Source organism: Bombus huntii, chromosome 5 (genome assembly GCF_024542735.1).
Source record: "Bombus huntii isolate Logan2020A chromosome 5, iyBomHunt1.1, whole genome shotgun sequence".
In the NCBI taxonomy this organism is placed as follows: domain Eukaryota; kingdom Metazoa; phylum Arthropoda; class Insecta; order Hymenoptera; family Apidae; genus Bombus; species Bombus huntii.
The window spans coordinates 12327364-12348910 of record NC_066242.1 but is presented as its reverse complement, the minus strand read 5'-3'; the positions used below and the strand labels follow the sequence as shown (position 1 = coordinate 12348910).

General features: G+C 34.3%; 1 protein-coding gene across 35 annotated transcripts in view; it reads left to right on the top strand.

The window, feature by feature from the left end:
- LOC126865872 (sodium channel protein para) overlaps nucleotides 1-21547 on the top strand; it is a 69737-nt gene that overhangs the window by 15715 nt on the left and 32475 nt on the right. For 23 of the 35 annotated variants that reach the window (XM_050618767.1, XM_050618778.1, XM_050618789.1 and 20 more), the window contains exons 4-13: nucleotides 1666-1843; nucleotides 5941-5973; nucleotides 12894-13049; nucleotides 13824-14029; nucleotides 15892-16020; nucleotides 18773-18864; nucleotides 19577-19789; nucleotides 20318-20378; nucleotides 20470-20779; nucleotides 21028-21309. In XM_050618767.1, coding sequence (XP_050474724.1) covers nucleotides 1697-1843; nucleotides 5941-5973; nucleotides 12894-13049; nucleotides 13824-14029; nucleotides 15892-16020; nucleotides 18773-18864; nucleotides 19577-19789; nucleotides 20318-20378; nucleotides 20470-20779; nucleotides 21028-21309 — 1629 coding nt within the window. In that variant the 5' untranslated portion in view covers nucleotides 1666-1696. Of the gene's footprint in view, nucleotides 1-1665; nucleotides 1844-5940; nucleotides 5974-12893; nucleotides 13050-13823; nucleotides 14030-15891; nucleotides 16021-18772; nucleotides 18865-19576; nucleotides 19790-20317; nucleotides 20379-20469; nucleotides 20780-21027; nucleotides 21310-21547 lie in introns of those variants that run through there. The other 12 variants (XM_050618790.1, XM_050618781.1, XM_050618794.1 and 9 more) reach the window with 2 other exon arrangements.

The window sequence follows — 21547 nt, the reverse complement described above, 5'->3', positions numbered from 1 at the left end:
TGATTCGAGAAATTGTAAAAAATTTTAGTTCTACATTAAGTTCGAATTCCACAGGAATTTTGAAAGGGGGAAAGATAATTATACGGAAGAGAAATTTTTTGGCAATTACACGGTAACCTAGCGTTGATAAATAGTACTTTTTCATATATTTAAATAGTCAATTAATTAGAAAATGTAAAAAATTCTGATTCCATATTAGACTCTAATTTTATATAAATTTTGAAATAAAGAAAGAAGATTTTTGGATATTATAGATAATATATTAATTAATATTAATAAAATATCAACGATATATAATATATAATAAATAATATCGTAGATAACATATATAGTTAGTTGTTTCACGGTTAATAAAGATTTCTTAGAGGTATAAGAGCGGATAATTCCAGTTTCATGGATAATTACGGATAATTTCAGTAAAAGAGAGCAAGGATTGAATATAAATCCAAAGTTTGAAGCGTTTTAAGTTATAAAAGAGCATACTTACATATACTCTCAATTCCTCGCATTTGAGACAATTTAACACGAAATTCTACGATATCGTAGCATCGTGAAGTTTATTACTAAGTGGTCTGAGACATAGACCTGGGTAAGAGGGTCTCGAAGTGTGCCATCCCATTATAGAAATAAGTTCAGCCTACAATTTCTTTAGAGTCGTGTATAACCCTGGCTTCGCGAATATCCATCCACTTTAAAGGAATGCCTACAAACACTTTCCATTATTGGTTTTTCCACTTACTTAGTAATTTGTTATTATCAATTTATAATTACAGCGGTACAATCTATGGTCAATTATGGTCAATAGAAGTGAATAAAAATAGAATTATTAGATTGGTTGAACTACTAGCGTCGGCCATAATAGAACTCAAAGGGAGAGAAAAGAATTTATTGACATCTCTTCGATAACTAAATTTAAGGTCAATTATAGATATTTTAAAACTTTGAGAACTCTTTTCTCGTTGTAATAGGTGAAATATTGATTACTAAAATGCAATTCTTTCTGCAAGGAAATATACCGATTTATTCATTTTTCTAGATGAAAATAATCACGCAAGAGATAAATTTTAGGCTAATTACCGTTGGAAATACGGGGATAATTTGAATCCCGATTTAATGATAATTATATTAATTATATTTCCTTTCGCATGCCTGAAACATCCGATAGAAACTGAATATCAAAGCACAATGAACGAAAACCCCAATATTAAAACCTAAACATTAAAAACGATATTATCTAAGACTAATGTTATTAGTATCAAAAAACGTGCAATACTCTTAGTATCAAATTAAGGATGTTATTTAACGCGTTAGGATGATTAACATCGAAGAATAATATCCTTAATGATCAAATTAAGAAAATTACTTAATACGCCAGAACGAAGAACATTATCTTACACACCTAGAATGATTAATATTAAAAAACAGATATCTCTAATATCAAGTCAAAAACATTATCTAACTTCAGAAATAAATATTCTCAATACACCAATATAGATGAACAGTATTTTTAATAACAAATTCGCAACATTATCTGATATACTGTAATAATTAATATCAAAACAACAATATCTTATCAATGTGAAATTATTTAATGGAAGAATTATTAATGTTAAAGGACGATAATTGACAGTTACATAATTAAAAAGCTACAATTGTCGTGTCCAGGAAGGTGGCTCAGCTGTGTGCAGCTTAGACAATGTCCGAAGATTCTGACTCTGTATCAGAGGAAGAAAGAAGTTTGTTCCGTCCGTTCACGCGGGAGTCCCTGGCAGCGATCGAGGCTCGCATCGCCGAGGAACATGCCAAGCAGAAGGAGCTCGAGAAGAAGAGAGCGGAAGGCGAGGTAAGAACGCGGCCGTGTTTCCTTCAGTCTACTTTATATATGTAGAGTCGCGAGCATCGATTCGAAAGGACCGTTGCTGGCTAGAAACTAGGATTCTTTCATTTTTCTTTTGTCTTTTTTTTCAATATATTTTACATTTTCAATTACCAAACAATCTATACTATTCTTAAGTTTCAGTTCTATTTCCATGTTTGGCGATTTAATCGACGAACAATTTTCACGAGTGTTTCTCATCCAATGACATTTCTTTATTCATCTTTTTTTTTCTATTGAGAAATTCGAATGATTTATTGACTCCTACAGTTGAATATGAGATAGTATGATTCATTAATGGATCTGTATTCTTTGGTAGAAGCAGAAATTTCAGAGAAATTTAATAGTTAATAGTTCGCAGAAATTTCGTGTTGCAACAGCTTGTCTGATTTACATAGAACTGGAGGAGTTTGTATGATTCATACAATTTAACGAGAATTTTTCAACTGTTATTTTAATGGACGTGAATCATTTTCGTCGATTATTCGAGCAATCGTTCTTAGCATCCAACTCAATCTCCCATAAAACCACATGTCCCTTTTACGTGCTACCCACATACATGGCCAAAAATATGTGACCATTGACACTGTAACGTGAACGATAAATCTCTGGATATAGCGTAGGATGATGAAAATCCGATTGAAAGAAAAAGAACGACCGTGTTATATTCGGTGATTCGCGTTTCCAGTTAGACGAGTTCCAAGAAGACACATACGACCGTTCTACGTAACGTGCTTATTAACATCGATACACAGGTTGTTCTACTTTACAGATCTCTATAGCGAGACCTCGAACGTACAAGCATCGCTGTTAAGTGCGTTACTAATGATTTTCTTCACCAGTAATCACGTTTGTTTACTTAAGAACCGATTGATATCTCTTCATAGAAAAAGAAATTACATTCAAAACGATTATCAGAACGAGCATCGATAGCAACAAAGAATGTCATGAAAAATGAAAAGTAATCAGACGATAACATTTTTAATAACTTTACTTGCGTAATAAATTTTATACTCACGGGCTGGTCAACGATTTTTCAATGATGAAATATTAATCGATCTTAAATATGTTAATTAATCACGGTGTTGTCCGTGAGGCTCGATGGACGTTTACAATTATTGTTCGTCTTTTTCTGTACTTTTTTTTCTTTTTTTTTTGGACGTACCTTTATTTTGCGTAGCTGCAGTGCCGTATTTTGTGAGATCTGTTTCTTCATGTTCACAAAACCATATCTCTATCTACCTATATTATATATATACATATATAATTATACGTCAAGCTGCGGTGTTTCTACCTAATCCTCTTGTGAACAACCGATTGTCGCTACCCGTCGCGTTGATTGTTTGCTTGATTTACTGCTGAACGTAGTGAAAATACATGCCTATCCTATCGACGACTTTTGTCTGTATCTGTCTATATACGTCTATATATATAATATATATGTATGTAATATATAATCTATATATATATATAATATATATATATTAAACACGACTGTCGTCGACTAATGTATTGTTCTCTGTGTTACCAAAGATATGTTCGCGTACGAGCTCGATGTCTGCAGTGTCACTTATCTGTGCCTGTTTCTATACGTACATATACATATAAATATCGCTGTGTCGTAGTTCTCTCTCTCCCTCTATGCTCTTCGTTGTATTGTAGTATTTCCCGCCCCTTAACCGTATACTTACGTAGCCACCGTATATAGATAATATTAATTGTGCTGGGTCTTTCACTGGTAAGTTCATTATGGAACGATCTTTTCATCAATGTACTTATCGTATCGGTGTTAATTCTCTTCCCTTTTCAAGAGATTTTATTTGTTTGCCGAGTTTTATTCGAATTTCTTCTTGATCCAGAAATTCATTTGTTTAACGAATGTATCAGTTAAATGTATTTTTCAAATTAAACATACTTTAATCTTTTTACCAGTTTTACACGTATAGGAAATGTTAGTTAAATTAATTTTCGATTTAATGATTCGTCAATTAGAGGTACTACAATTAATTAGAAATATTAGTTAAACTTGCCTTTTCGTTCAATCTGGTTTGAACGTTATTTATTTCGAAAAAAGATACTCATTTATACATGATGCTAAATGCGTTTTCATTTAGTTTTAGAAATTTATCGCGTGGCACAGTAATGAACTGAGAATTTTTATTCATCTCCTTATATTGTTAATCAGACACTCAGGAGTTTTATGTTTATTATTGATTTTTTTCTTCATTTGCTTTTATAATGTTTAAAGATTATGTTAATATTGTCATTACTTTTATTAGAAAGAAATCTTAAAATATCGCACGTATAGAAAATTACAGGAAAATGTATTTCTAGTCATGACGTTCTTATAAGCGCGTCTGACTATAGACGGTTTGCTTCCCCTTGCATTGTTCCACGCTCTCTCCGCTACATTCTAGTAGTGTGGGTCAATAATATCTCTCTGTATCTTGCTTAGCTTCGTATACGTGCGTTATCGTTAACATTTTTGCAATAAATTTTACTAAGTATCCTTACGTTCTATTACCCTCTATTCTATTACCAAAAATCTTTTTTATTTTTCTTCTATTAGAAACTGAAAAAGAAAAAAGGAAGGTAAACACTGATATTATGAATACATTTGAGGAAAGAATTCCGTAACAAGATTAGTGAAACATCCTCGATATTAATCCAATTTCTCGTAGTATTATAATAACTTTATTGTCACTACGTGAAGCAAAAAAAGGGTGATTAAGTGTTTTGAAGAATTTTCGTAGAAAATGTTTTGCTAGAGAAAGTTTCTTAAAACTTATTTGGAGTCTGTTATACGATCGGAAAGACCTTAAAAATGTTCACACACGCTTACCATAGCTCTAATTACAATAACTCGTATATTTACACGAATGTGTTCGTTTATAATTAATTAGAAAATATTCTTATATATTTTTCATATCTCATGTAAAATATGGATCGCATTTCTCGATTTGAGACCTACATAGTTAAGAGTGTAAAATTCGATCTTCCCGATTAATTAACAGAACTTCTTTTCACTATCTCTTTTATATAACCCCGTAGAGTAAGACTAGAGAGGGAAAGAGAGAAGCGAGATGGTATCAATTGGTACGCTTCGATCTCTATATCCTCCTCTCTCACCTAGCTTGCCTGATCCCGCGATCCTCTCGCTTGAATATCCTTCGTATCGTATATATATGTATGATCAGATATATATATATATATATATATGATATATGTATAGATTTCAACGAATATAACTCCGCATATGAAGTTTATATACATATATCTGTCTTTATATTAATATGTATGCACACTACTGTTTGTAAGTATTGGATATTTATTTATGATGATAGAATATCGCTCAGTTATTTAATGAAGGAAGAGAAGAATTACAATTACTATCCAATAGTATAATTTTCAGTAATAAAATTGAGAAACTCCTTATAGTCAAATTATTTAATTTTCTAATTATGAATTACATAAAGATTTTTTAGAAATATATATATATATGTAGAAAGTACTGGAATTACTTCAGGCAGCGATATTTAAAATCGACACACACATTAATTAATTACGTATCTTGTTAGAAAACAATTATACTATTGCTAAATTATTTTATGAACGGCTTGAATCTATAGTCTGTCAATTCCATTAAAAAATTAACAAATACTGCTTTTGATCGTTAAGAAATTTCTAATTAATTTAGACTAAATTTGATAAAATTCAATGAAATTTTGTATTAGTATAAGGAGTGCGCTAAATTGTCCAGAGGCTTATGAACGGTAGTGTAATTTCTGTTTCGTATTCTCACTTTCTATTATATTTCTCAATCAATCCCAGCTTTATGATTCAATCCCAGTCCTCTACGTTTACGTATAATATATATTAACTGTATAGTTAACTATTACTCCTTCCGATAATCGTGTATTAGCGAGATTTAGTATTTTTTTATAGTATTTTTGTATCTTCTTTCTTATCCCAAACCTGGTCCCCCGTCACTGTAACTCTCTACATCCGTATTCTGTGTTTTTTCTCTGTGTGTAACGACTGTTTCTCCGTTTCTCCAATTTCAGGGAGGTTTTGGACGGAAGAAAAAGAAAAAAGAAGTAAGACGTTACGTCACGCTAAGTAATAACTGCACACACATACACCACACACCAACAAACACATGCACGTACACACCTATACAAGTATTCTCTTTTCGTTCCAACTTTCTATACACCTCATGATCATGGCTACGATTAGTGTACATACACACATATATTGTATATAAGGTGAAGTTGGAAATATTGTGCAAAAGATGATTCTTTGTACAAAATTAAGTCAAAAATGGGGACCAACATTTTTTTTGGACATTTAGATTTGGAGGAAAGCAATTTTGAAAACTCATGCATCTATACAGTTAACAATTATCGTTATTTCAATGGGAATTTGGAATAGGACAGTTTTTTGAAAAATATTTCACACGTGTTTCTTTTTATTTTGCTCTGATATTTAATATATAGATAACGTATTTGTGTCAATAGCTCGGCAACTATTGCAAATCACGACAATAAATGGACGAGCTTAATATTTTTAGAGGTTGAATTGGAACACGTAAGCAAATTAGAAAAGGTCCATTTGTTTAAATGTCATATTGAAGCTTATTTATCTCAATCGTATCGTTGATGAAATTTTCCTTTGCACTCTTCTGCATCTAATAACACGTAAAAGTTATGTAAAACCATACTATGAACGTATATATCTACGAATACGTAACAACGAGTTTCCAATATGAATTTCCTGAAAAAACTAAACTTCTGCCAAAAAAATGTTCTACATTTTGAATCTGTTATTGCACGTAGAATCATCTGCTGTCAGTTTGTACATAGCTTTGACCTCACCCTATATACACACGTGGCCCACAAAACGTATCCTATTTATACGTGAACGAACAATACGCCGTGACATTACACAATTTCTACTTTGCATTGGTCGAAACGACCATTCGATTGGCCACACACACTTCTGTCACTCACTTGCCCGATGGTGCGCAACGTCTACCCACCGAGACACCTAATTTTCACCAGTGCCACGGTGTACATCGATTCCCTTGCGTTTGTTTCGTTGCCACGTGTCGATATATTCACCAGATTATTCCTGACAAGTCGTTGACTGGAGTTTTCTAATTAATAACACGGGATAGCTTTCCATCTGTGTCTCATTTAGACTACAGTTCTCGCTTATTTCGTATCGACACTTGTATCGATTTAATCTCGTGTTTGAGAAGCGTCAGCTTTTTTTGGAAGTATCGTCCAGTTCATTTGTTTGGTCTCTCGTGCTGGTACGTAGTAATTTGTGTTGCGATGAAAGTGATTTTCATGAGTTTATGCATTCGTTGGAAATACAATAACATTGCACAGAATGTATATAATATACGAAAATATATAATACATATTTAGCAGGTAAAGGAAATCTCGGTTGAGATCCCATTTCTATGTCTGTGTGTATAAAAATCCACAGTCTAATGATTACATTGCGGATATGTTTATACAAATGTTTATATAAATTCATATTCTGTATGAATTTGCTCTCTAATAATGTTACGTATTGTTCCACCGTGTATTTCTTAATATTAAATAATTAAATAATTTCTATAAGTTTTAAACGGTACATATCAACCTTCTTACGTCTTTATGAGATATAATCTTTCTCGTTTACATCGAGAAAAATTCTTACTTAAAAAATTGACCATTTGTATCACTTGAAAATTTCTGTTCGTTTATCAATATACCTAGCAATTTCTAAAAATCATTCGAGACATCACTTTCACCGCAACGTCCTCACACGTACACGGCTTTTTTTCTTGTCAAATTGCGTCGATTTGTGAACCTATTATCGCTTGTTGCGTTGTTATGTAATTAAAGATCGTCGTTGCTACACAAATACCATTTATCAATTAGTCGAGAAAGATCTCTGTCGAGGCTACATCGTGGTCACAGAGGAACACGTATCACACTCATATGTGTATATACATGTATCATACATAAGTTGTATCACGCTGGACACACCATTTGTCAAAGAAACAACGCGCTTCTTGTGGTACTGCTATGACACACGCTATTTCGCGAGTTGTGCTCGCAACGTCTTGCAACAAAAACGAAACGAGCCCTGCCTGTGCTTCGATTCTGTCACAGTCTGCTCAAAGATTGCTCGATCTTTAACATCGACGATATTTGAGTTTAAGAACGTTCGTTACGTGTTTTTAATAGAAAGAGAACATCGAGAATAAAAGTTTCGTTCACTGGGTCAGGTAAATATGGAGATTTCCATGATATTTCAGCGAATACACCGGTCAAACGTGATCATAACGAGTTGTTCGCGTTCGTTTGGTGGCACGATTCTGTACACACGCATTTCGAACGGGCTTTTTGCTAAGAACTACGCATAATTATACACGGTACTTGACGTGACAAGTTGGACGAGTCGCGGTTATTAAGCGCTCGTAGGGAACTATTTGCGGAATGAAAAGTTGAAAGAAATGAAAAGGGATCGATATTGAGACAAAGATTAATTAAAAGATACTATTAAATTCTGTATAGTAACATCTTTTATACTATCTAATTGCAAATAATATAGCAGTAAATATAATATTTTATTTTTATCGAAGATAAGCAAAAACTCATAAAAATTCGATAACTAAAGGTTACAAACTTGCTATACAATTTAAATAGAGAAACAACATTAAATTCGAAATTTCGCTTCTTCGTGTAAAAATCTATGTTCAACGATAAAGTACTCCGATGTACGATTAAAAACGAACTTCGTCGAAATTCGATAACACCAGATAAAAAGTAAATTTCAATTCTATTCTACATCTAAATGGAAAAGATAAACGAAGTAAAAAAAAAATTCACTGTAGCTCCAGTTATAGCGTGTATTTTCCGTAATGAAGCAAGCACGATACATCATTAAAGACGAATATATTCAGAAAAATCCGTCGCGGACACGACATTCGAAGAATGAAGAACGCGAACGCGAGAAGCTCGCAGAGTCCGACTTGTTTTTCTCGTCAAGTGCTGCACGTCTGGTTTAGAGCTCGCAGTCGCCTGGAAACGCTTCTATAGATCGTATGCCGTATATCCGCAATGCTTGGAGCTGACATTCTTTGTACGTAATCCTTTTTCTTTTTTATTCATTAAATTGCGCGCTTCGATAGTAGCAGCATAAGCGCGTGCAAGCGAATTCGCAGATGATCGCAGCGGCGTGGCCATTCTCCTGGAATCGTATTGATTTATCGTTGATACGTCGCAATACAGTCATCAGGCGAGACGATGCTCTCTCCTATCGAAGAACATTGATCGCGGCCGATTTTCATCCGCGGAATTTTTCTGATTCCTCAATACAGAGAAAGTCAAAATATCGCGTCTCCGATATGTTTGATTTTCGAGATGATTGAATCTTTTGGCGGAAAGCTTCGAAAGATAAATCTCGTGATCGTTCATCGAACGAAATTCTTTCTCCCGATTTTTCTTTCCTCTATCCTCGGTTTTGTTCTTTGTTACAAAGATGAGTATTCGTTTAAGTGGTTCGAGAAGTTGATTAATTGTCGCGAAACTAGAATTGATACGAAAAACAGAAGATAACAATGGAATTGACATGGAAATAAGCGAGTATGATTGAGATTTTAGAAACGTTTTCATTGAAGATAGCGTCGTATTGTTTTCAGTATGCGCAGGTTTCAGAGGTCGTGAGAGATCGATTTTTAATCTATTAAGGGCCAATGTCGACGAAACGCTTCCTTTGGGATTTTTTTTTTTTTGGTAAATTTACATTATTAATTCCTGTTCTTTAACATTGTGGTGATGAAAAGGAATTCCAAGGATATCGTTGGTTATTTTATACCTACTTAGATTTACGTAGATTGTACAATTTCATAAAGTTCGACGAATCTTTACAGAACTACTTCAATTTATAGTGCCACGATAAATCAGTATTTCGCCGATTCATGGAAATTTTAACTTACAACGCTATAATAAATTATTGTTTCTTTAAATAATGAACATTTCCGTTGTGTATCTAATTTGTCCAATATATGTTTCTCTAAAGAATCTCTAATATCTTGATAAAACAATGTGTAAATTACTTGTACACGTTATTTTATCACGTGGTCCTTAATGGGTATTCTCAAAGCAACTTGCCATGTTTTCATTCAACTTCTCGAACAACAAAGCAAGAGGAAAGAAAACAGAGGGAAGAAGAAAGGAAGGAAAAAAGAAAAGAAGATCAATGAGGAACGTGTTTTGCTGCACCGTGTGTTCTGCTCTGGCCGTGAAGTTCAGCTTGAATATTCATCAACAGACACTTCTCGCTTGTGTAAATTAGATTTAGGTAGATCTTTATACATATATATTTAACGACCATAGTATATAGTTGGTTATTAGTAGTAGGTTCGTGTATGTGCATCTATAATAGCTTCAGAGGATACTATTATCTATTGGAATTTTTATAAAATGCTTTCCAGATAATCCAGCTAGATTAGGTCACGATCTAATTAATTTTCAATCGATTTTTACAAAAGCCGTGGCACAAAATTTTCAGCAGACCACTGACATCGAAAGAATTTTTATTCTTTGGCTTTGTATAAATGTTTCGTTTGATCGATACGTTTAAAGATTAAAATGTCTTCGCGGAACACCGTTTAGTATCAAAACATCGATACGTAGAAAAAGGATTACACTGGTGGTGAATATACATTTTTCACATTTCTTTCTTCGTGGTGCTAATTATTATCGCCAGCCGAAGGTTGCTGGTCACGCGCTGGTAGTTAACACTAAAACCCTAAACGCTGTCATTTTGATGTCTTCTTCTTCGTTATTTTAGTATCCTTATTCATAGAACTCTCTGATGATCTTTTAGATATTTTTAAATATATAAAATTTTGAATACTCTACAGACAAAATTATCCAGTTGTAGATCTTTTTTTAAGCAATCAAAAATCGATCGTACGTGAATTTAAATTTCTACGAAGTATGGTAGAACGTAAATTGAAGAGAATGTTCATGTTCTCTTAAAATCTCCATTTTATTTCATTCTGTCCATGTATCTTATTAACACGATCGATAATTCTTCCATAGAATAATTAAGAAGTATTTAGTAATGTTAAAAGAAAAAAAAAAGAAAGAAAGAAAGAAAGGAAGAAGTATAAAACGAAGAAAATCGTACACGATCAAAGTGGCGTTCAACGAGTATCTGTGAAATTCCCGGGGTTCTAGTGTTAATGAAACGAGAAAAGAAAAGAACCAACGTTAAAGGCAGGTGGGCATACTTCGAATTTCTAATAATCGCTCGGCAGAAAATTCGCGGAGAGAGAGCGGAAACGAGCAGATCACGTGGACCTTACTCAGGTTCGTATGTTCACGACCCGCTTTTAGCACCAATTTCGTACTGTACACACGTATATGTATATAACATGTACATATAGCCGCCTTCTATACGACTAGTTGCCATAGCTGCTTTTCAGACTAGACGCGGAATAGATGTTCCCGATGCTTCCAAAGTAGGAGAGAGAAAAAAAAAAGGAAAGAAAGGAGAAGAAGAGGGGGGAGAAATGTGGGGCAGCGTCGCACTATCGGTAAAATACACGTAGTACGTGCAAAAACGAAAACCATCTCCGTAATATTCGTGGCGAGTACCATGAATATTTTATACTTTCGAACGTGCAGCATAATGAAACTTGCTACGTACTTCCTGATAATTATTTAATATTTTAAATTGAAAGGGATATTTTTTGTATAACTTGGAGTATCACAGAGCAAACTTGGTAAGCTGCGCGGTGGTTGTTTAATATTTCAGCCGGAAATTGGCACGTGTACGTTCGAGTAACATTATCGAACTTCGAGAAGCACGTGACGACTATTTAATTAATATTTAATAGCGGAGAATATTTAATACGTTGGAGACCGATGACACTGGATATAAACAGTTTGACACTTCGAGTTAACGACGGATAACGTCAACTTTATCGGGCAAATTGGAATTTTCAATCAAAATCATCTCCTTGCGACTAAGATTTTATTTAATGGATTAATTGGCTAATTTATGTTCTATATTGTATGAATTATTTTGTTTCGTAAGACCTTTTCGTAAAAACTGTTCGTATCTTACCTGTACGGCATAGAGATTTATATAAAACAATTAAGACAACGATTAGGACAGAAATTAAGTAATCGTAACAGTTTTGAATTCTGTTGCTTCCCCTAAATTGTATTATCACGATTATAAAATCATAGCTACATTCTAATTATTTCATTTCTATGTAAAAACATTTTCTGATTCATATTGAACAAATCGTTCTATTCTAATACTCGAACGTATTAAAAATTGCCTTTGCCAATAATCAATGACGCTAATGCGGTAATGAAAGGTGCAACATGCGACGGATTTCACGGAGTTGGTTATATCCTCGGATCAGCATCTAAGAAATGGCGATAACTTTGATCCAGAAACGCCTGCCAAACGAAGCTCGGGACGTTCTTTTGCGATGCATAATAAGCTGTGGAACGATTAGGAACGCGTAGAGCTGATCTAGAAGCGGGTTATGAATAACACCGGTGCACACATAGCGGACAAGTATATATACAAAATGAATATTTCCAATAGATGAATAAATAATCACAAGACAATTCTCTGTTTCTAATCTTTGCATAAATATACATAAACACTATATCAAGTTGTACATTTCGTACGGTTAAACTCTCTCTATATATATGTGTATATCTTGGAAATATTTATTTCATTAATCACCCTCGATGATATCTCGTTAATATCATTTTTTTCTCTTTTTTTTTTCAATACAAATCTATATCCTCGCGCAAATAATAATACGTAGCGGGGGTGTAATTATTTATTTTCTTTTATCTGTATATAATTTCTAGCACGTCTATACGAAAGAAAAGATTATGGCAATGATGATTCGATGCAAGACGACAAGCAAGACGGAATCATATGAGAGAGACAGTGGTGTTTAGATGTGTTTCGTTCGCAGGTTCGGTATGACGACGAGGACGAGGACGAGGGTCCTCAGCCGGATCAGATGCTCGAGCAAGGAGCACCGATTCCGGTCCGACTGCACAACGAATTTCCACCCGAGTTGGCCTCCACACCTCTCGAGGATATCGATAGCTTCTATCATAACCAAAGGGTATCGATATTTTATTACGAAACCGGAAAAGATAGAATCGTATCAATTTTACGAACGAGAGATGTCCTTATCGGATATTATCTTCTATGTATTGCATGGAAGGTTTTAGTTATTTTGTAAGAACGTCCTGCACCATTTTCTAATAATTACGTGTTTCTTCTCTAATGTTAAAATTGAATGTTCCTTATGCGGAATATTGTTTGTTAAAATCATATTTAGAACAGGAAGAAATTTGCGTTTGACGAAGGAAATTTTTCATAAAATCAAGGATCTATTTTGCGATTTAATGTGCTGTTTAAAATATCTATCATGATCGCTCCCGATTGAATCCCAATCTTGTATAACTCGCTAAAGTTAGTTGTTAAGTAAGTAGTAAGTTATTAATTAAATTAAGTTGTTCAACAGAGGTTTTAATATCTCGTTTGAAAAATTCGAATTTTACCAAGATACAAGAAAGGAAGTTCTTCCTGCTACTTGTATCCTTCTTCGTTCAATTTAGAATATTTATTCGTTATTTCGCAATAATCTGTACGATGTACCTCTATTTGAGAAACAAGAACGCGAAGAATCTCAAATATTTCAACGCATTTTAAAAATGAGAAACAAAAGCTAGATAAAAGAGGTTTTAACTAAAAACTCTTTTAGCAACTCTTTGCGTATGCTAATGAAAACAATTTTTATCGTTGTATGCACTGTGTAACGATCGCTAATGGGTCTATTACTTTTGCTATTTTCCTACTGTAATATCCTTTGTTTTGTTATCTTTCCGACCAGACCTTCGTCGTCATCAGCAAGGGAAAGGACATATTCAGGTTCTCAGCGACAGATGCGATGTGGATCCTCGACCCGTTCAACCCAATACGACGTGTGGCCATTTACATATTGGTTCACCCACTGTTCTCCCTCTTCATTATCACTACAATATTGGTTAACTGCATACTCATGATCATGCCCACTACGCCCACCATCGAGTCTACGGAGTGAGTATCGTTCGTTTTTCTCGCCCTCGATCTAGTGAAACAATGGCGAGAACATAATTTACATTTTGCCTACGTTCTCCTTTTTTGTCTTTTATTTTACGCGTGTAACGGCTGCAACGTGTGCACGAGTATCGGTCTTTGCGAAAGCCTCTACTTCGTCTTCTCTTTGCGAGCGACGAAAATTATTGTTTATCGTATTCGACTTTGAAAGTCTGAAATTTTTCCATGTAAATTTCACAAATCGAGCGTTTCATATTTTTCTTTACGAATTTAAGGAATCTAAGATTTTCAGCTTCCTCTTTGCAAACTTAAAAGGCTGTCAGTTTCGAAACTTTATCGTATGTTTCAGAAATTGAAAGTTTCAAACTTTACCTGGCAAGCTTCAAGAATCGGAAGTTTAAAATTTTTCTTTGTAATCTTTCAAGATTAAAGGCTGCCTATTCGTGGTGACTAATATGTATCTTTTTCTAGTAGCAAGAATTAAAAACTGATCTCTTCGTGGAAATTGAAATTCCTTTTGTTAACTATCGATTAACTGACCTCTACTGTTACTGAGCTCTACTATTTGTATTTGAGTATTGCATCTTGAAGTTATGTTATTTATTAAAGAAGATCGACATTCGTGCGCTGATTTGAATATTCCAAGTCTTCGATTTTGTATGATTCTTGAGTGGATGGAAGCGAATCAGTAAAAGATGTAGGAACAGGAGTTCTGTATTTTATTTCAACAATCTTATTGTACCTTCGAATCTTTAAACACTATAACTGTTTGAATAATTTCACAATTATCTTCGAGATGAAACTCGTGTAAAGCGATTAAATGACGCAAGTGTCGGAAGTGTCGGAAATTACAATCAATTTTTTACTTACATTTTTGTTAACTTTATCGGACAATTATATATTTACGCTTGCTCTGCAGTGATTGTGAATCAATGTAGCTTAGCGTGCTTACGAGCCTAAGCCGGAGATGAGTCTCGTACAATTCTATTTTGCTCCTTCTCGATCATTTTTTTTTTTTTTTTTACAACATTCCTAAAATTTTTTCGTCTTTTCTCTCTTTGTTTTTTTTTTGACTCGATAAATAAGATATTCGTTGAATCAAATTTTAACTACGAGTCATCGAAAGCTTAGGGCGAGTACACGTTGCTCAAAGTCTATCTAGATATTTCAAGCAATGTTCTACGTGTTATAGCTCTAAATATATGAGTAGACACTGTGATAAATATGTATAACCGTTGGTAAGTTTTGTTCTAGTCTCTCTAGAAGTAGCTTAGAGACGTGCGCGACCTGTGCGACCAATAAAACTACAATGCAATTAGACTGCGGATGTTTGTGCAAATATCGATTAACATATTTTCTATAAAATTGCTCCCAAATGTCAGTATATCGTGTCTTCTTAACAGAGACGCGACTCTGCAATTTTTTTAAGAAAAATGTGACTCTGTAATGAAATTCTTTTATGATTAACAGAAAAATAATTCTTTTCGCAATAAATAAATGTAAATCTCTGTTTAAGTTTCGTTCGCGAAACTATAAATTTGTATAAATATCCGTGATCTAAGTACAAAAGGAAAAGAACAAAGTAGAAAAGAGGAAATAAAAGAAATAGAGAAACCGTATCGAACGTAACATCTGCCTTGTGTGAACGTTTCGTTCGTTGGATGGAAGAAAAAAATTGTTCGCTCGGGTCCTGCTCGACGATAGCTGACTTGTCTACGGCGATTTGTAATCGATTAGACGCCGATAGATAGCGATCGGATGCTATCGCTTAGTTTAGCAAAGACTCGTGTGTGTGTGAGCGCGCGCGCCAAAGAAAAAGAAAATCGCATTTAAAAGCTGAGTGGTGTGTTTGTTGTTTTCAGAGTGATATTTACGGGCATCTACACATTTGAGTCCGCCGTTAAGGTGATGGCGAGGGGTTTCATTCTGCAGCCTTTTACCTATCTTAGAGATGCATGGAATTGGCTCGACTTCGTAGTTATAGCTTTAGCGTGAGTAGTTAAAAACTTATTTTTTAACTAAAAAAAAAACACAAAAAAAAAGAAAAAGAAAGGAAGGAAAAATGGAAAAACAAACGAAAAGAGACGAACGAGCAAACGAAAACCGAGAGGACCATACAGGCAGAGAAATGATGTAAAGAAAAACGAAGGAAAAGAGAGAATACCATAAAAAAACGGTAGAGTACAGCGTGTGACGAAAGAGAATATCACGAGACTTGTACAAATTTGAATTTACCTTAAGAAATTAATATTTTGCAAGTAATTGAAGCAACGATAATCGAAAGAAAGGAAAGTATTTTTATACTTGTATAATAATCTAATTTTTTCGATTTAAATATATTCCATCTTTTCAATCAGACAAAATGGAATAAGAAGTAGAAAAAAGAGAAGAACGATAAAGAAGTACGAATATAGGATAACTCTACTTAGGCTTGACGAAAGCAGAATCTGTGACGTTAATGAAAAAGAGGATAAAACATTGAGCACAGTTTGGCCGCGTTGTAATAATCGACGCGTCGATTCGAATCGAAGAAGAGAAAAGTCGTGAAATCGATATGTCGTCCGGTGGTAAGATCTGTTGGGTCTCGTGAAAGCGTGAGTTCTTCCCTTTCTTCAATCTCGATTGATTCTCGGAAAAGTTCACGGCGGAAGTTACGAGACAAATCTGATTTTCTTCACCGATGAAAAAATCCATTCTGAGCAATCTACGTTTGGAATCGAATTGTTTAAAAAACCAAAAGAAACCTAACGATGTGGAGACAGCGAAGTGTAATTCACGCTTTTCCCGGTGAATCATTCACGAATCTACCTGACACTGTTAACGATGTCTCTTGCTAATTTCCATAAATGATTTAGTCATAGATTGTTCATTATTTCTTCGGTCTTCTATCGTCGTGTAATTATGAAAAATATTTTTAATGTTTTACTTTAATCGTTACATTGCAAATATTTTTCGTATTCTGAATATTTTCACCCCGACTATTAACAATATTTTATGTCGATCACCGAAGCTGTGTCGTGAGAATAATAATAAAAATAATAAAAATATTGCTACGTAGAAATGTTTTATAGCAGGCTTTGTTTCGAACAGCCTGAGAGACACTTTGTGTTTTTTTCCCGTGTCCCTTAGTTCCACGGGTAGATTCGTATAACACGATGACGATGATCTTAGCCGTACCGCGTCGACAGGACCGATTTTGAATGAATCACGTCGTCGACGTCCGTACGACCAGAGTTGGTGCAGTGAAGCGTTTATCCACGAGAACGCTAATTAGTATACAAGATTAGAATGTGTTCAGGTTATTAAACGTAGATCTTATTCATCTATACAATACATATACTTATATAAAATACATAATATTTATTTGCTAGATACCTTGGCTAACGCTATCTGTTTGAAACAAAAATAAAAAAAAAAAAAAAGAAAGAAGAAACAGATTTGTGTAGCGAGACGAATCTTAACTCTTCAAACTCTCTTTTATCACACTTACACACACGTACTTCTATACAATATATTACATACAAAATATATACTATATGTATATACCTACATATACATGATATATACATATATTATACAATATTATGTATTAACACGTATTGTTACACAATTACATCGAATATACATATAATAGATAATGAATTAGTTTACTTAGATAGGGATTAGAGATTTTTTATTATTACATTATCATCATTATCATTATTATTATTATTATTATGTCTAGTTACCACAATCAGAGTATTTATTGATTAATTTATTTATTTATTTATTATCATCGTAATTGTTGATTAGAATAGCGTAATTATATCTATACTATATATATATATATATATAAACGTCGATTCGATCTAATCCATTTATTATTAATTGTTGTAGATTTAGTACATTATTATTATTATTATTATTATTATTATTATTATATATGTGTGTGTGTGTATATATACATATATATACATCGTATTATATCACATATACATATATATTACGTAATTGTTGATAGATGGACAAATTACGTGTATCTTACAACATTAACGAGTATCCGTTTGCGACTCGGCATCACGAGAACGATATCACTCTCATGCTCCATTCACATTAATTAAACTAGAATTTAATCCTGTCATTATTACTACTACTACTACTATTACTACTACTACTACTACTACTACTACTACTACTACTACTACTACTATTACTACTACTACTACTACTATTATTATTATTATTATTATTATTATCATCATTATTATTATTATTATTACTACTATTACCATCACTGTAACAAGAGAACAAAAGAGAAAAGTAACGACAGTAAAAAAAGAGGAGGAGAAGAACGTGATTTGCAATTACATTCCCGTGATACCGTGGCATATCGAGCAACATCGAGTGCATGCAGTAATAGCTACCTGTAAAATATATATAAAATATATATTAACGTATATATTTTATATATATATATACCTTTATTTTTATTATTATTATTATTATTATTATTATACAAGCAGTTTTCAAAGCAGACGTTTTTTGGTAGGCAATAGAAAAATCTGGTAGCGAGTAATCGTTTGAGTATTATATTTAACTTTTTTACTTATTCTCTTCGATTCTTTCTCTCTCTGTCTCTTTCTCTCTCTCTCTCTCTTTCTCTCTCTCTCTCTCTCTCTCTCTATCTCTGTTTTTTTTCTATAAAATCGTTTTGTTTTTTTGTTTGTATCACTGTAATGTGTGTGATGTTCGGGTGTATTGCAGTTATGTGACGATGGGCATAGATCTAGGCAACCTTGCCGCTCTCAGGACATTTCGAGTCCTCCGAGCCTTGAAGACTGTCGCTATTGTACCAGGTATGCTTAGAGAAATAGATCAATTGGGTGTAGTCGCAGATTATTAGAGACTATTTCATTTTTATAGACACACTTTTGCCGCGGCTCGCTGTTTACACACACATTCTCTCGCATCATCACCGACAACGCCTATTCTCTGTTAATAATATCAAATCTCTCTATTTCAAACTCTATCCTTTATCAAAATGCTACCCTATACCTTCATATAATACCATTTCGTGTGCCACATTTTTTTGCTCGCCAGCCCCCTCCATCTTTTACTCGACTATCGGTTCAGTGATCATTTTTACCAAATTGAACGTTCGTCTAAGGATCGAACTTTTCCAATGTTGATCACTGAAAACAAAAAAAAAAAAAAAATAAAGTCCCTTATTATTTTTTGCCAGCCACCTATCTCGTCCTTCGTCCCTCGTCTCCCTCCATCGATGTTTCTCCTTTTAATAAAATAGAGAAAAAAAAGAAGCTCCTTCCATCTGTTTTTTTCAGTCAGTTCATCATCTCTCTTTTTCTCTCTTTCCACACGCTGAAACGAAAAGCGGTGTATTCTTTATTAAGATAAAAAAAAAAAAAAAAGAAAAAGAGAAAAGAAAAAGAACACATACGTAAGAAAGTTTACGTCCACGCCCGCCACTTGAACGTCGTCGTCGTCGAAAGTGTCGCTTATTTACTGACAAATCCATCTGGTTCCCTTTTTTTTTGTTTCGCTCGCCAGGTCTGAAAACCATTGTCGGCGCTGTGATAGAATCCGTGAAGAACCTGCGCGATGTGATAATCCTGACGATGTTCTCTCTTTCCGTCTTTGCGTTGATGGGCCTCCAGATTTACATGGGGGTGCTCACGCAAAAGTGTATAAAGAACTTTCCCGAGGACGGCTCCTGGGGCAATCTCACCGATGAAAACTGGGAGCGATTCGTTAGCAATGAAAGTACGTAATTCATTTCATGTTGATTGCCTGCACAGTTTGATATACTACAAGATTCAAAAGTTAGAGATTGGTAGGTGTTTCAATGGAAGTATAATAATTTTCGGAGTTTTTCCTCAATTATTGGGTAGTTTATTATAGCGATCATTGGGTAGTTTATTATATCTACGCTATCGAGGATAATATTAAAACACTGAAATAATAACGAGATGATTTAACATAATCGAGATAATCTTTATCAATATAATATTTTTGGATCGTTTTCTTTGAAGATATATTTTTACTTTTTGACGATTACTTTTTACACTGTATGCATAATATTCGCAAGTTTTCAATGTTTCGTGAAACTTTTCTTTACTAATAGGCTCCATGGAAGCATGAATAATTCTCCAAAGAGTTTTTCTTCGGCCATTCAGAGTCGTTCGAACGTTCCGTCTGAAATTTTGTCTAAATAAAAACTAAAGTCCTAAATAATTTTGCATATGGTGAAGTTCATGAACTCTAATTAATCTTGTTTGTTATTTCGTTTAGCTAATTGGTACGTGGACGAGGCGAAAAACATGCCTTTGTGTGGAAATTCATCTGGAGCAGGGTAATTTAACCATTTTTTTCTAATTCCTACATTATCGTACATCATTTATTGCACGTTACCATATTTAATGAATATAATTTGTTGAATGTAGGCAGTGCCTTCCTGGCTACACGTGTTTACAAGGATACGGTGAAAATCCGAATTATGGTTACACGAGTTTCGACACCTTTGGCTGGGCTCTACTCTCCGCTTTTCGTTTGATGACGCAAGATTATTGGGAAAATCTGTATCAACTGGTTCTTAGATCGGCCGGTCCATGGCATATGTTGTTCTTTATCGTGATCATTTTCCTCGGCTCCTTTTATCTGGTTAACTTAATCCTCGCTATTGTCGCGATGTCTTATGACGAGTTGCAAAAGAAAGCTGAAGAAGAGGAAGCTGCCGAGGAAGAAGCCATAAGAGTACGTATCCCTAAGAAAACTATGACTTTGTAAGTGAACAATTTATTTTTGAGATAAAAATCGACTGTTATCGACTATTGGGTCAACTCTATTTTCTAACATAAGTACTCGATCAATATACAGTTCTCAAAAAATAAATGATTCACTCTTGTAAGTTGGTTTATCAGAACAATTTCTGAACTATAATTAATAAATCTACTTGCAAAAATCGATGGAACTATAAATTTTACGTATTTGTATTGTAACAGGAAGCCGAGGAAGCAGCTCTAGCGAAAGAGAATAAGCTGGCGGCGCAGGCGGCGGCTCGGGAGGCGGCAGCCGTTGCGGCGGTGGCCGCCGCCGATCAGATCGTCAAATCACCGTCAGACTTCTCATGTCATAGCTATGAACTGTTCGTTGGTCAGGAAAAAGGGAACGACGATAACAACAAGGAGAGGATGAGCATACGTTCGATCGAGTCAGTCAGCGAGCATAGAGTGAAACAGATCAACAATCACACGGCAACCACTAAACCACGAAAAGTCAGCGCTGTAAGTGTCTGACTGGCCGATGTCTCCCTCTTTCGTACCATCGATTTATCCTCCTTTGACGTAATGTACTATCTTTTGCCTCCTGTTATCGAACTTGTCCCCCTTGACCTCGCTTCTACGAGAGCGATTCACGCGAGGCTGTTCGATCTCGACTCGACTCGTCGGTAAAACTTACGAAAGTACACGGTTTTTGTTCGATTCCTTCCACTTGTTACAGAACTACGTTTTGATGATTGTT